The following is a 13,950-nucleotide window of genomic DNA, read 5'->3' as shown; positions in this document are numbered from 1 at the left end:
TGGTGACACAGATTTTGGCAGTGAAAACTGATTTGTTGGTGACATAGTTTTTGCTGGTGACACAGAATTCGACAGCGAAGATTGATTCACTGGTTACACAAAATTCGGTAGTAAAAATTGACTCGCTGGTGACCCGGAATTTGGCAGCGAAAACTAATTCGCTTGTTACACAGAATTCAACAGCGAAGACTAATTTGTTGGTGACATAAAATTTAGCAACTAAAACTGACTTGCTGGCACATAATTTAACAGCAAAAACGGATTCGCTGGTTACACAGAATTCATCAACAAAAACTTATTCGCTGGTGACACATAATCGTTAGCACAATTCAGTCCCACGACTGACACATGAAATCATCAGCGCACTTAGTCTACTGTTGACTCAAAATTCATTTACGAAATTGTGTTGCTGGTAACCCAAAAATTGTCGACGCGGTCTAGTACTACAGCTGACACAGAATTCATCAACGCACTCATCCTACTGTTGATACCGAAATTGTTGACGAAAACTTAGTCGTTATCGACCCAGAAATCATCAGCGTGATCTTGTTCTACGGCTGACGCTGAATTCATCAGCGCACACATCCTACTGTTGATACCAAAATCATTGATGAAAACTGAGTCGTTACTGACTCCGAAATCATCAAGCGGTCCAATTCCACGGCTGACGTTAGAATCATCAGCGCGCTCATCCACTGTTGGTTTAGAAATCGTCGATGAAAATTGCATCATTGCCGGCCCAGAAGTCGTTGACGTAATCCATGTCACTGCTGATTTAGAAATCGGCAACGACAATCAAGTCATTTCTTTCTTAATCTCTCCAACGTCTAAGCATAAGCTTTATGCTAGGCTTTCCCCTTATCTTATACACACCCAAACCAAATTGAACATAGACCATAATCAACAACATACGATTTATCACACGTTATCGAGCAAAACATAATCAAATCTCAACATATACACTTTCCAAATACTCTCCTAGTTAGTACTTCAAGACCAACATTTAGAGTTGCCACAATCATACATTCATATACACTTAATTGTATCATGGCAATGCATCAACACAATTTGTAACAATTTTACAACACATAAGGGTTCTATTTCCTTTCCATCTTAAGTCATTTTAAATGTGTTCATCATGCATAGTTTCCTTCATGTGTTTCCTCTTTCTTTGATAGGACATTGTTGTCCACTTTCTCCATAGTTTACACAAGCCATTCTTCACTTTTATCACAAGTATAATCACAACAACATGCCACAATCCATGTCTTCATTCACTTGATCCATATTCTTGTAAATTCATCAATCTCATAACAAAATCAAAGCATTAACATTAACATAGATTTTATTTCAGCTTAAATATCATTTTAAGGGTTCAACAAGATCACAATTCTGCACATTCTTACATTTTCTTTTCACACAACTCTTCACTCATGCATGCTAAATCCACACATTATCATGAACACAAATTTTTACCTCAGCTCATGCATGTTTCCATGAGTTAAACAAGGTCATAAATTTCAGGTTTTATCATTTCATTTCATCCTTTTCCATTACTTCCTTGGCCAGCCCTTAGTCTAGGTTTTGTTCATCATGTTCATCCATTTCTTTTTGTCAATGTTTCTGGAATAGGTCCCCATTAATCTTTCTATCTAATCCCCTCAAGTAATAGGAGTAAGAACCCTAGCCAAACCCTTGTGGTTTTCTTCTCTTTTCTATCCCGAAATTCCAAGAAGCAAGTAATTAGGTGTTCTTTACTTACCTCACGATTTTAGGTTGTCCTAGGCAGATTTCTTATGTAATTCTTCTACTTCTTCCTCTCTACTTTTAGTTTTTCTTCCTTCCTTCTCCAGCCGCACCAATCAGCCTCCTTCACTCCCCTTCCTTCTATGGTTTCAACCATTTATATTTTTCTTTAACTCTCCTATCTTCTCTAATGTTCAAGAGGGGTACATGCAATTGAGTTTATGGGGTTTCTCTTTGAGAAAAAGGAGGTTGGTTTTTGAAAAGAGGAAGGTCACCTTGCATTTATTCCCCCTCTTAAATGAGGTGGGATGTTTGGGTGTTGGACAAGGGTTGTTCTTATCCCTCATTTGGGTTATTTTGAGGCTGGTTTCTATTCCAATTCTCTTCTAGAATTTGATAAGATTTGTCAAGTAACTTTGACCCGCTTAAATAATATGTTCCTGAAATCCATGTGACCTGAACATTTACCACAATATAGTTCCATGTGTCTAGTATCTCCCTATAAAATTTCATTTCGATATGATGTACGATTTAAGAAATATGTCTGATCTCGCAAAATTAATCAGCAGACATTTTAAGGCTAAATTCGGACCTGACTTGGTTCGTATCAACCCCTCTCATATTAATTAAATTTCTTTTATCTAATTTAACCCATTTTATTTTTAGATTAATTCTTTATTTTCATTTTTTACTTGAGAAAATTTTTAATTAGATTTTACATCTAGTATTGTGAGAAGATATATATCAGACCAAGGTTGTCAATTCTGTTCCGTTTCGCCCGGAATGGCCGAAACGTTCCATATCAATTCAAAAAACAGAACAAAATGGAACAAATTTCATCTCATTTTAAATCTCGGTCCGTTCCGGATTTTTCGGCTAAATTCCACCCGGAACGTTCCGGTTTCATTCCACATGTTCCATTCCGCTCTTGAAAAGTCATTGAATCAAATTGAACCTTGTTCAATTTAATTAATTAAATCATCCAATTATAAAAAAACTCTTTTTCATTACTATTTTCAATAACAATGATATTAATAATAATAATATTAAAAATTATTATTACTATTTTCATTAACAATGATATTAATTTTTTAAAATTAGATTTATCACTAATATATATGGTTTATATTCATGTTGTTTTTTTCATGTTTATACCTTGTAGGAATTTGAGCAAAACAAGGGATGTTTTAGATTCCATTAGCCTTGATAACATTGACCTAACTTTATATTTAAAATATTTGTGTTAAAACATTTTACTTTCATAATATTTTCATATTTTGTTTAAGTTGAATTATTTTAAGTTAAAGATCTATTTAATCTTGACTATTTAGAAATATTTTAAATTTTAAAATTATATTTGTTTGGCATTGTGTTTGTATTGCATAATTTATAATTAATTTATCTTGAATTTGAATTATGTTTGTTGAATATATATATATATATATATGAACAGTACAACCCCGAAACGGCACGCCGAAACACTCCGAAACTGAAACATTCCATTCCAATTGAAAAAACGAAACACCTACCGAAACGGAATTGACAACCTTGTATCAGACATCTTATATTCATATAATTTAAAATTTAGTAATATAGTAATGATCTTACAAATAAAGAGAAATACCTATTATGGTGCAATAAATAAAGAGAAATATCTCCTATTGTGTAATATTCATATAATTTAAAATTTAAATGGGTGATGAATGGGTGACTTTGTATTAGTAAAACTCTAAATAAAAAAATAATTGCTTATTTTACAAGTTAATGACACTAAAAGAAATTAAAATTGTCATGAAGTTTTCGGGATGTTATAATCCAAATCGCAGGTTCAACAATCCAAATCGCAGGTTCAAGGTTAACTTAAATTGTATTTTTTTTGTTTTTTTAATTAATTTTTTTCAATTTCAATCTTAGGAATTAAACTTCATAGTTTTATTTTATTTATTTTCTATGAAATTAAAAATCATATATTTAAAAATATTAACCTCTATTAACTCGAATAATTTTTGTTTTGTTCTTTTTTTTTAATTTAATATTTTTTTTAATTTTATTTTCATTAATTAAAAATTAACCTTTATAAAGTTATTAGTCTTCAAATTACAAATTTAATAAATTAACCTAAATCAATTCAATATATCAATATTAAAAATATATATATATATATATATATATATATCAGATTAATTTTTTTATTATAAAATACATTATCAACACTTGAAATTTATTTTACGTTAAGAAATAATTCAACTCAAAGCAAAGGCAAATGATACATTTGGTAACTAAATATGATAATGACAAGCTTGCACTAATTAACTTATAAACATGATCCATACGATAAAAAGAGTACAAATCGAAGTGCATATCCACAGTCACTACTGCACTTGCCACTGACTTTGTACACTATAAGATAATTCTAGCCGTGCCAAGGCAAGAGGGTGATGATTGCCTATGGTTCACGAAAGTAAAGTCCCTAAGGTTAGCTCTTTAAACTTTGGTTAGTCTCTGGTTGCTTTGGGGCAGTGACCCCACCATTCATTCTAGCACGCGCCTCATCAAACATCCTTTGCTGCGCAGCGGCTGCTTCTTCCTCGGTCATTGCCGCTCCATTGCTCCATTTACCACCTTTTAAAGAGTCATGCTGGAAGGGAAAAAGGAAGGAGATAGAGAGTGCGAGATTTGTTAAACAATACTTACATTATGCGCTTTGAAAGCTCAACTGTAACAAAAGATAATATATCATTTTGTGCTCTCAAAGCTCAATTTTAAGCAGGCAACTAAACTAAAACGGGGAATGTACAAAAACAAAAACCTGAAGGCTCAATAAAGCTCATGACACCAATCCATTGTGGCAAAAGTAAATAAAAACAAGGCAGGTGCTGAACCAACTGGACTATCTTAATACATGGCTTTGTCATGTGGAGAGATCTGATTTTAAAAATAATCTTTCTTGCAGAAAATGAAAAAGGATGGGGAAAAATAAAAATTACCATAGTCTCTAGCTTGTGTTGCTCATATGCAGCATAAACCTCCTCAATGTACTCTCCAAACCCAAGAACCTGTGAATCAGATAATCAATCAGATCATGCTTGTGAATAAAAATTGCAAAACCTTAGACCCGTTCAAAATTGCAAGCGGGCAACCAGGGAGATCTTGAAAAGGCACATGGGTTTCAAACGCAGATTGTTAATCAATTCCATTAAAAATACATGATTAGCTTCAAAAAATAGAAAATAGAAACAGACTGACGTTGAGGCATTTACAGCAAAACAGCAGCTACTAATTAAACATAACTCTGAGGATTATGCATGGATCAAAAGGTCTATGAGACTTCTCAGTGAATGAACTGGTAACGGAAAGATAAGCATCACCAATAATTCTGAAAATCATAAGAGATTAAAAGCAGATAGTACAAATGAAAAGCACTTTTGGCCTCTTTTTTTTTTTTTTTTTTTTTTTGAGGGGATGGGTGAGGCAGGGAATAAAACCTAGGTTCAAATTATTAAAAGAAAAGGTATAGCACATCATCCCGAAACAGTATTGGAAGAAAATAAACCATGGTTTGCATGCAAAGAATGTTGGTTCCAACTAAGATGAACAAGAAATTATGCTTGTCAAAAACCCACACTAAGAGTAAATTGGTTCGGTCAAAGACCTCTAAAGCCTTGAGTACATGCTCAGGTGCAATCGTACGCTTGTCCTCTCTGCTACAAACTTCATTGGACTCTGATGATACAAGGTTTATAAATTCTGCAAAGAAACAAGTTCCTCAGAGATTTGTTAAAACACAAATCACAAAACCATATGAAAAAGTATTGACTGTCTGGTAGTGAGAGAAGAAAATGCAGTGATGCAGAAAGAAATAGGGGCAGTAGAAAAAACATTCGACTATGTGGATGGAATGACTTAGTTTTAAATGTTATATCAGCAACCAATGAAATACTATTGAACAAAGCTTAACTTATAACCAAATAAACGTATGGCCCTTGCATGTGATACTAAATTGGCCACATCTTAAAAAATTCTAATTTAAGCATCCTATATCATATAGCCAATATTAAATTAAAAAATCTCAGGCCGCAACTAGGATTCAAGGAAATGAAAGGGTGAGCACATTATATAGGAAAACAGTTTTCTCTTGGATGTGCTATCTTCAAAATAAATGGTGCCGGAGGCAACTTTTTAAATAATATTGCAACTAACCCTTTTCCTTTCTATCCTGATATTTAAGTATGCCAATCTTAACAACAGTTTCCTGAAAGGTTCTCTTATCAAAAGTAAGGGCAAGATACAAAGATGCCATTCAAGATGGTAACTTCATTTATGGCTTTCTGCCTCTTGGCAAGGATCATACCTATAGCGTAGTAATAGGAAGTTGATTTAATCTTTGAAGGCTAGCTTCCAAAAGGAGGGAAACTTGTACATATTAACAGTGTCATTTCCAAAACTAACATCCTTTCCAGATTCCAACCAATGACATTCCAACAAGCATTTAGATTAGAAAAACTTAAAAGAAACTTTTAATAGGGTTTGTTAGAGAAAGAGTTCCAATACCATCCGGTGAACCACATCTTGGAATAAATCAAATTCTAGCCATGAAATAGCTTTTGAAGACAAGCTGCAGCTGCAAACATTTGTATGGAAGGTATATTGTTTTAGAAGAAAACAAAAACAATCCCCCTTATGAGCACATTTATTAATTATTTTTTTTAGAATGGACCACAAAGCTTTTGTTAAGGTATTTGATTGGTCGCAACAGCTCCAAACAATCAACTGATAATGGCACATCTCTGGAAAGTGTCACACGGAGATAACTATAGCAAAATCAAAAAGCCAAAATTGAAATTTAGAAATATTATCGATAAATATTTTATCTTATGCTAAGAATAAGTAATTCACAAATGAAGCTTTTTCTAATTGAATTTGGAGCTTTATCTCCTAAGGTCATGCCTCTCTTTCTATTTGCCTTCCCTTTTCCTTTTTTTTTTTTTGTTAAAATCATGTGCGTGAACTGAACAATGACATTGTCTGATGCAGCTGCCCTATTTAAATTCCAATTGATCTAACTGATACAAGTCCCATAAAACAAAGTACCAGCAGATAGACTAAAGGGCCATGCTCATTCTTTCTCTCCACATACATATAATCATTTTCCCAAAGAAAAGTTTTGCCTAGAGGTAATAATGCAAAGAAAATGATAATCAATCAATATGATAATATGCAAAGAATTCAAGTTAGATTAAAGATGCAAAATTACTTAAATCTCACCTACACAACACTCAATTAAAAGATCTTGAGCATCTCTGGCAACACGAACATCTGGGGGCAACATCTCTTTAATAATTTTGGTCATAGTTGCTGTAAAAGAAAATTCACAACTGGCATCAGAGAATGTGCATTCAACACCCTTTCAAGGACTACAAGGCCAGCAAGCCCTCAATCAAACGCGTACCAGTTAAACGCACTACACTAAGTTGATACCACAAACATAATTTCCTAAATCAAAACAGCACCAGGCCATTGCTATTCCTACTTGACCCAACATCACTCAAAAATGACTGAAAATATGCAAGGCAATACCAATTAACCACAAATACAATCACAGATGTCGAGACCCTAACCCATAACTAACTCTAACAACACTCTGTGTATGAATTTCTCAACTCATACATTTCATAATCTCTCAAAAGTAAAACCTAAGGTAAAACTCATTTTATTTTTTTGTCTACGGTTTTTTCAAAAACTAAATCTAGCACCTCCAAAAAAACACTTGAAAAAAAAAACTGTAGCTAGCCAAACTGCAAAAATTAATAAACTAAGAAGCCAAGAGGAAAAAAAATGCAAAAGATATAAATAAAAACTGACCAAACAACTTCGAATTAAAATACGCACAAATTAAATCTTAAAGTTTTTTTTTTCCGAAATTACCTTTAGGAAGCGAAGCATCCTCTTTCGATTTACCAACTATATCCATCGGTTCCATCGCTGAATCCTTCAAACCCTAAACAAAAGGCAAAGAATTACATAAACCCACAGATCTACAAACATATCAATTAATCGAGAGAGAATTAACTCACCGAGTCAAAACACGGAGATAGAATCGCGAGAAACTACGGGCGGAGAAACCGAGTCAACCGATTCAGTAACGTATTTACTACTACTGTTGTCGTCGTCGTCGTCGTCGTCGAGTGAGAGATCAAGAGAAGGAGAAGAAGAGGAGACATGGTGGTGTTGTTAATATATGATGAATTTATCATCAACTAAGGTCATGATTTGATTTCGGTGTCTGTTTCTCTCTTCTTCACGATAAGACTTCCAGGTCCTGCTCGCATACGATTTGCTCAACCCCGCAAACTCTTCCTCTCTCGTTGTATCACGCGCTAACTTAAGCGCGTTTTGCTTTCATTACAAAATGACTGTTTGTGGGACGTTCGAGGTTTGCTGGTGCGTGTTCTCAACGCGTGCATTTGGTGTAAACTAGGTCTTGGATTGTTCTTTGCTTTTTATATATTTTTTGGTCTGAATTTTAATGTTTTTTAATTTTGTTTCTGGTGTTCATCCAATGAAAGAATTGCGGTTTACAAACGACCTCAATTGAGATTAGATGTTCGAGAATTTAGTAAATATTATTTTTAAATTATTTTTTATTTAAAAATATATTAAAATAATATTTTTTATGTTTTAAAAATTATTTTTAATATTAATATATTAAAATAATTTTAAAACATAAAAAAATTAATTTAAAATAAAGAAAAAAATAATTTTTTTTTAAAAGCGCGTTTAAAATGTAAAAATAAATAAGGTTTTTAAATCTATGTTTTTAATTGGATTTTTAAATTTTTTTATTTTAAATTTAAGTATTTTAAATTATTAAAAATAAATTTAAAAAATAAAAAAATATATATTATTTTAATATATTTAATAACCAGGTAGTTTAGGATTGTGATGGTGGTTATGATTTAAAATGTTTTTTTTTCTTTTAAATGTATTAAAATGATATTTTTTTTTTATTTTTAAAAATTATTTTTAAGATCAGCACATCAAAACGATATGAAAATATTAAAAAAATATTTTTTTAAATTTGAGAGAACGTGGTTTCAACCGCATTCCCAAACAGAGTTAGATTGTACTAGTTTAGAGCGTTGCATTAAGTTGCGGCTTGAATAAAAAAATCTCATTATAATAAAAAGGTTGAGGATACATGAAATTATTTAATATTTTTATTAAATTTGATTTAGCTAGTAAATTTTAAATTTCTTGACTTCACTTTTTATTTAATTTAGATTTAAAATTAAATTATGAGTAAGTTGCATGTGATTCATATAAACTTGGTAGATATCAATACAATTTGAAAGGCTAGTAAAAAGTGTGGTTTGATTAAAAAAAAAACCAAGATAACTTTTTTATATATATTGAGATGACAAAATATTATATCGATTTAGGCTTTACGACTTAACCCACTAAATTTGTTATTCGGGTTATGGATTCTACTAGGTTTAAAAACTTTGTGTTTAAAACTATTTTTTACTTAATTATACAATAATAAAAATAGATATTTATAAAATCGAGTACAAAACAAATATCAAGATATTTATTTGAGACTAAAATATTTTTATAGAAAGTAAGTTGAATTAGTTTATGAAGATAAATTTGAAATTAAGTAAATATTAAAGAATAAAATTGAAAAAAAATAAAAAAATAAAAATAAAAATAAAGAGGGGGATGAAGAGAATGCCAAAAAAAAACCACCATCTTCTCTCTTTATACATAACATTTATGAATTACTAGTAAATGCTGAACAAAATAAAAGAAGACGAAGTTGATTATGATAAACGAAACAAATACAGGAATAGCGGGGAAGGATCATGAAGTGGAATCATGAATTAAGTTTTGTCTTTAGAAGTTATATCACATGGCACTGGATGTTCTTGATAAATTAATTATTCTCCGTGAAACCTTCTAGGATGAGTCTCACCACACCAACAACCCTTTCTGATCGTTCCTCATCAAAATGAAATTTAAAAAGCTAAATTTTGATGAAAACCAAGTTAAAAAAGGCAAGCAATCAAAGATGTCCAAGAGATTATATTAGGCGACTTTATGCCTTTAAACACTCTCAAGCCATCTTTTACCTTATAAGAGCATTTCATGTACATATTAATAAGTGCATTTTCGTCCAACAAACCAGTCATGATCACCTTTGCATGGATCTGTCTCCTTAAATCAAGAGACAAAATTAACGAGCAAGCATTTAACATACTCAGGCATGTAAAATTGTTCAGTACAGGCCTCCATCTCCTGAAATGCAACTACAACTTCTATTAACTTCAAGTTTTGAGCCAACCTGGAGAGAATAGTAGTCCACAAAAACAAATTAAACTCTGGTGTCAAACTTTGAAACCCTTACAACATCGTTCATCCTCTGGCATTTGGAATACATATAGATAAGGGCAGTGTTGACTATAAAATTCAACTCAACCCCAAAAACTATCAAATGTCCATGAACAACTTTTCCATGTTTTGATCTTTAAAAATCAAAAAGGGGTGTCTAGTTTTGTTTATGGATCAGGCCTTCAGAAGTCTTGGTTTTAAAAGAGAAAGCCTAGATTGTTTCTCTCACATTGTTTCTTGCCCCTAGTATGGAATGTCATTCAAGTCAGATTTTTTCTTTTCAAGAATATGAACAAGCTAAAAAATAGGACTATAAAGGATAACCTCTTTATAATGATAGACAAAGACTACCTTTTCTTATTTCAAACGTACATCGTTAAGATGGATAAACTTTGTCTTTTTTCGAGATAATTCGAGCATGATTGTTGAGCCACTAATAATCATTTATCCATGCAATTTAAAATGCTATTCAAAGACAAGTTTTATCTTATGGTTAGTTTTGGTTTGTTTGGTTTGGTCACCTCCTAATTGAGAATTGCTTGAATCTCATTTTGAGCATAGTGATTCATTCCATGTAATCATGCATAAAGTCAATTATCTCAAGATTTTCACAAAAAGAATTTCAAATACTTTAAGATCATGTAATTTATAAAGAAAGGTTCTTTATACCAGAATTCATGGCCAAACTCTACTTTGTTAATTAGAAAGAAACTGGGTACATCATACATAATATTTCTTTACAGAGTCAAAACTCACGGTCTAGCTAGATCTTCTCCATCAATTGTAGACAACATTAGAGCTCATCCTGAGAAAGTTTTCTTCACTATATATGGACCCTTGTAGTTTGGTACCGATTTACTCTAGTCTTCCCTTAGTAAGTGAAATATTTTCTTCAGCACTAAATCTCCTTCTTGGAACACTCGAGGTCAAACTTTTTTATTATATGCCTTAGCCATTCTTTTCTGATATAGTTGGTAATGACAAATCACAGCTATCCTCTTCTTACTAATTAGGTTTAGCTGTTTATACCTTACTTTGGCCCACTCGTCCTCTTCTAGCATAGAATCTATCAATACTCTTAACAATGAGATTTTCACTTCCAAAGACATCACCTCCTCCATCCCATATACCAAATAATACGAGGTAGTTCTTGTTGAAGTTTTGACTATAGTGTCATATACGTGAAGGGCAAATGACAACATCTCATGTTAATCTTTGTAGGTGACTACCATCTTTTGAATTGTAAACCCCCGCATAAATATAGGATTGAAGTAATAAGACTTCAATGAGTAATGAAGACTTAATATGAAAAGAAATGAATAAATAGTGGAAATGATAATAAATGTGATATGTAAGGGAGATAATGATCTCCATAAATAAACTTAAAGGTATCAATGAAGTCAAAATGACAGTTATGAATTTTACATTAAAATTCATAACATTGACGAAACCAGAGACGAGTTTTAATGGATAAAATAATAAGAATAATGAGAAGATATGTAAACCCCGTTAAAAAAACTTATTTTGACAGATATGTGATAAATGGGGTAATATTGAATTTAATTAGTATAAATGAATGGAAAATGTCATGATGTTTGACACGACCAAAAGATTGATGTCTTCTTCCAAGTGTAGGAGTGTCGAAATAATAAATAACCCGGCAAGACCGGGATCGAACCACATGGAGGTTAACTATATAAATTATGAATAACAATAATACAACAACAACAACAACAACAACAACAACGATGATGATGATGATAATAATAATAATAATAATAATAATAATAATAATAATAATAAAGAGAGCTTTGAGATGTGATATTGATATAAGGATTAAACAATGGTAAAAACAATTGTCAAGGTTAGAGGATCCACTAACGGTATTTCAAACAAGTATAATATAAACTCTTATTATTCAATTGGAAACTGTTGCGATGTCGCGGTCGCACAAATTAATTACCCTAGCTTCAAACACAACACACAAAATAGTATAGAGCAAGCAAGGGGTCGATCCCACGGGAAAGATTCAAGTCAAATTTTTATGCTAGATGATATGCAATTTCGGGGGGTTTGGATGTTATCTAGGCTAAAGCAAAAGAAAACAGAAAACTATCAAACGAAATTTAATAAAATCAGAAAATTATCAAGAGAACAAACCTTGGTCACAAGCACACATCCACCTACAGAAATCAGAACTGATCATGGAAACGAAACATCAATTTATAGTCTGAATATTTATCTCTTCTTAACATTGGTTAGTTAACGGATCCGCCGTATAACTAACCATAACCATCAAACAACCAGGGTGTCCGCACTAGTAATTTAATTCAATGACAGCCTTAAGAACTAGATAAGTTGATTAATCAAGAAAACATAACTGTTCGCAGTCTATGTTTGATTTGATTGAATGTTCTCTCTAAGATTAATAACGTAGATCCGCCACAATTATTAAACTCAGTTTGTTGTTACCCATTTTTGGGTTCACATAAAAATGAGAAAATACAAAAAATATATATATATATATATATATCAAAAGAAATCCAAAAAATAATAGGAGCGAGAAAAGGATTGCTGGAATGCTGAAAAAATGCCAAAATTGGTTGAGGAGATTCAAAAATGAAAAAGGTTGAAATTTGACAGTGAGAGCTCTGTTAATGAGGAAAATTCAATTTGAGGAAGAAAAGTCCAAAATCAGATATTTATGGATTCAATTAAATTTTATCCAAGGTTTAATTGAATTTATAGAGGGTTTGATTGCAAGAAAATTGATTTTTGTAAGTCAATTTAGGCTTTTATCGGAAGAAATGAAAGTTCTGGGGTCCAATTGTAATTTTAAAGAGTTGATTTGGTCAAATCAGGGGCTTAATTGCATAATTATTGAAGTTTGATGGCCAATTAAGGACTTAATTGAAACAATTCGAGACCAAGGATCAAACCAGAAAAGGCGCTAACATTAAGGGATCCAATTACAATTTTGTCGGGGGGTTTGATTATAAAACAACGAAAACTTCAAGGGCGAAATTAGAAGAACCCAAGCGGCGCCGTTTCCACCATTAATGGTCTTCAAACAGCTGTGAATCGGTGACGATAATGGAAGGAGACGTTAGCAACGATTATGGAATTATTCTCGAATCAATGGGGCGGGTATCGCGGCTGACATCCCTCGTCACCATGATGAACGCCGGCTTACCAAAATTGCTGGCGTCCTCTGGCTATAAAAGCCAGAGGAAGAGCTGCAACAAGGGGAGGAGGAGAGAGGGCAGAGAGGAGAGGCTACAAAAAACAAAAGGATACAGCTTTAAGAGAACGGAGGAAAGGAGGAGAAATTGAAAATACCAGAGAGAGCAATAAGGAGAGAAGAAGAAGCACACTGAACAGAAACAGAGGACACGGTGAAGATATAACACAGCGCCACCATCATCTTCGTCCCCTGAAAACCAGGTATGTTTGTTGCCTTTCTCGTTTCCTGTAATGTGATGCCTGTTAATATATAGAAACGAAAAGAAAATCATGCCGAAACCAACATCTGAGACCACATGTATCATGCTCTGTTTTTTTTTTTCGTTATACACTTATACTGGGAAGGTAATTTAATTACCTTCGCACTGTTCATGCACGCGTGATACGCGTGCATATGCTGAAAGGAGAGGCTGGTCACTGGCATGGGCCAGTGACCAAGCTGGGCTGGCTAGGTCCAGCCCAGTCACATGGGTTGGGCTGGGCCCAGCCCGCAAAAAAAAAATATTTTAAAAAAAGATCTGAGTTTTCTGCAATTTTTTTATATGTTGTATTTTAATCAATAGCGGTTTGTAT

General features: G+C 32.6%; 1 protein-coding gene across 1 annotated transcript; it reads right to left on the bottom strand.

Moving 5' to 3' along the window:
• Positions 1 to 4,017: 4,017 nt before the first annotated feature.
• Positions 4,018 to 8,117, bottom strand: LOC18105691 (protein Dr1 homolog). Its single transcript, XM_006374285.3, has 6 exons — positions 7,821 to 8,117; positions 7,672 to 7,744; positions 7,012 to 7,101; positions 5,399 to 5,493; positions 4,734 to 4,802; positions 4,018 to 4,384 (listed from the first exon to the last, which is right to left on the bottom strand). The coding sequence occupies exons 2-6, from the start codon at positions 7,724 to 7,726 to the stop codon at positions 4,223 to 4,225; spliced, it is 471 nt and encodes a 156-aa protein (XP_006374347.1). The 5' UTR covers positions 7,727 to 7,744; positions 7,821 to 8,117; the 3' UTR covers positions 4,018 to 4,222.
• Positions 8,118 to 13,950: the final 5,833 nt, after the last annotated feature.

This window comes from Populus trichocarpa, chromosome 15, assembly GCF_000002775.5.
Source record: "Populus trichocarpa isolate Nisqually-1 chromosome 15, P.trichocarpa_v4.1, whole genome shotgun sequence".
Taxonomy (NCBI): Eukaryota; Viridiplantae; Streptophyta; class Magnoliopsida; order Malpighiales; family Salicaceae; genus Populus; species Populus trichocarpa.
This window is presented reverse-complemented; position numbering and strand designations above follow the sequence as displayed.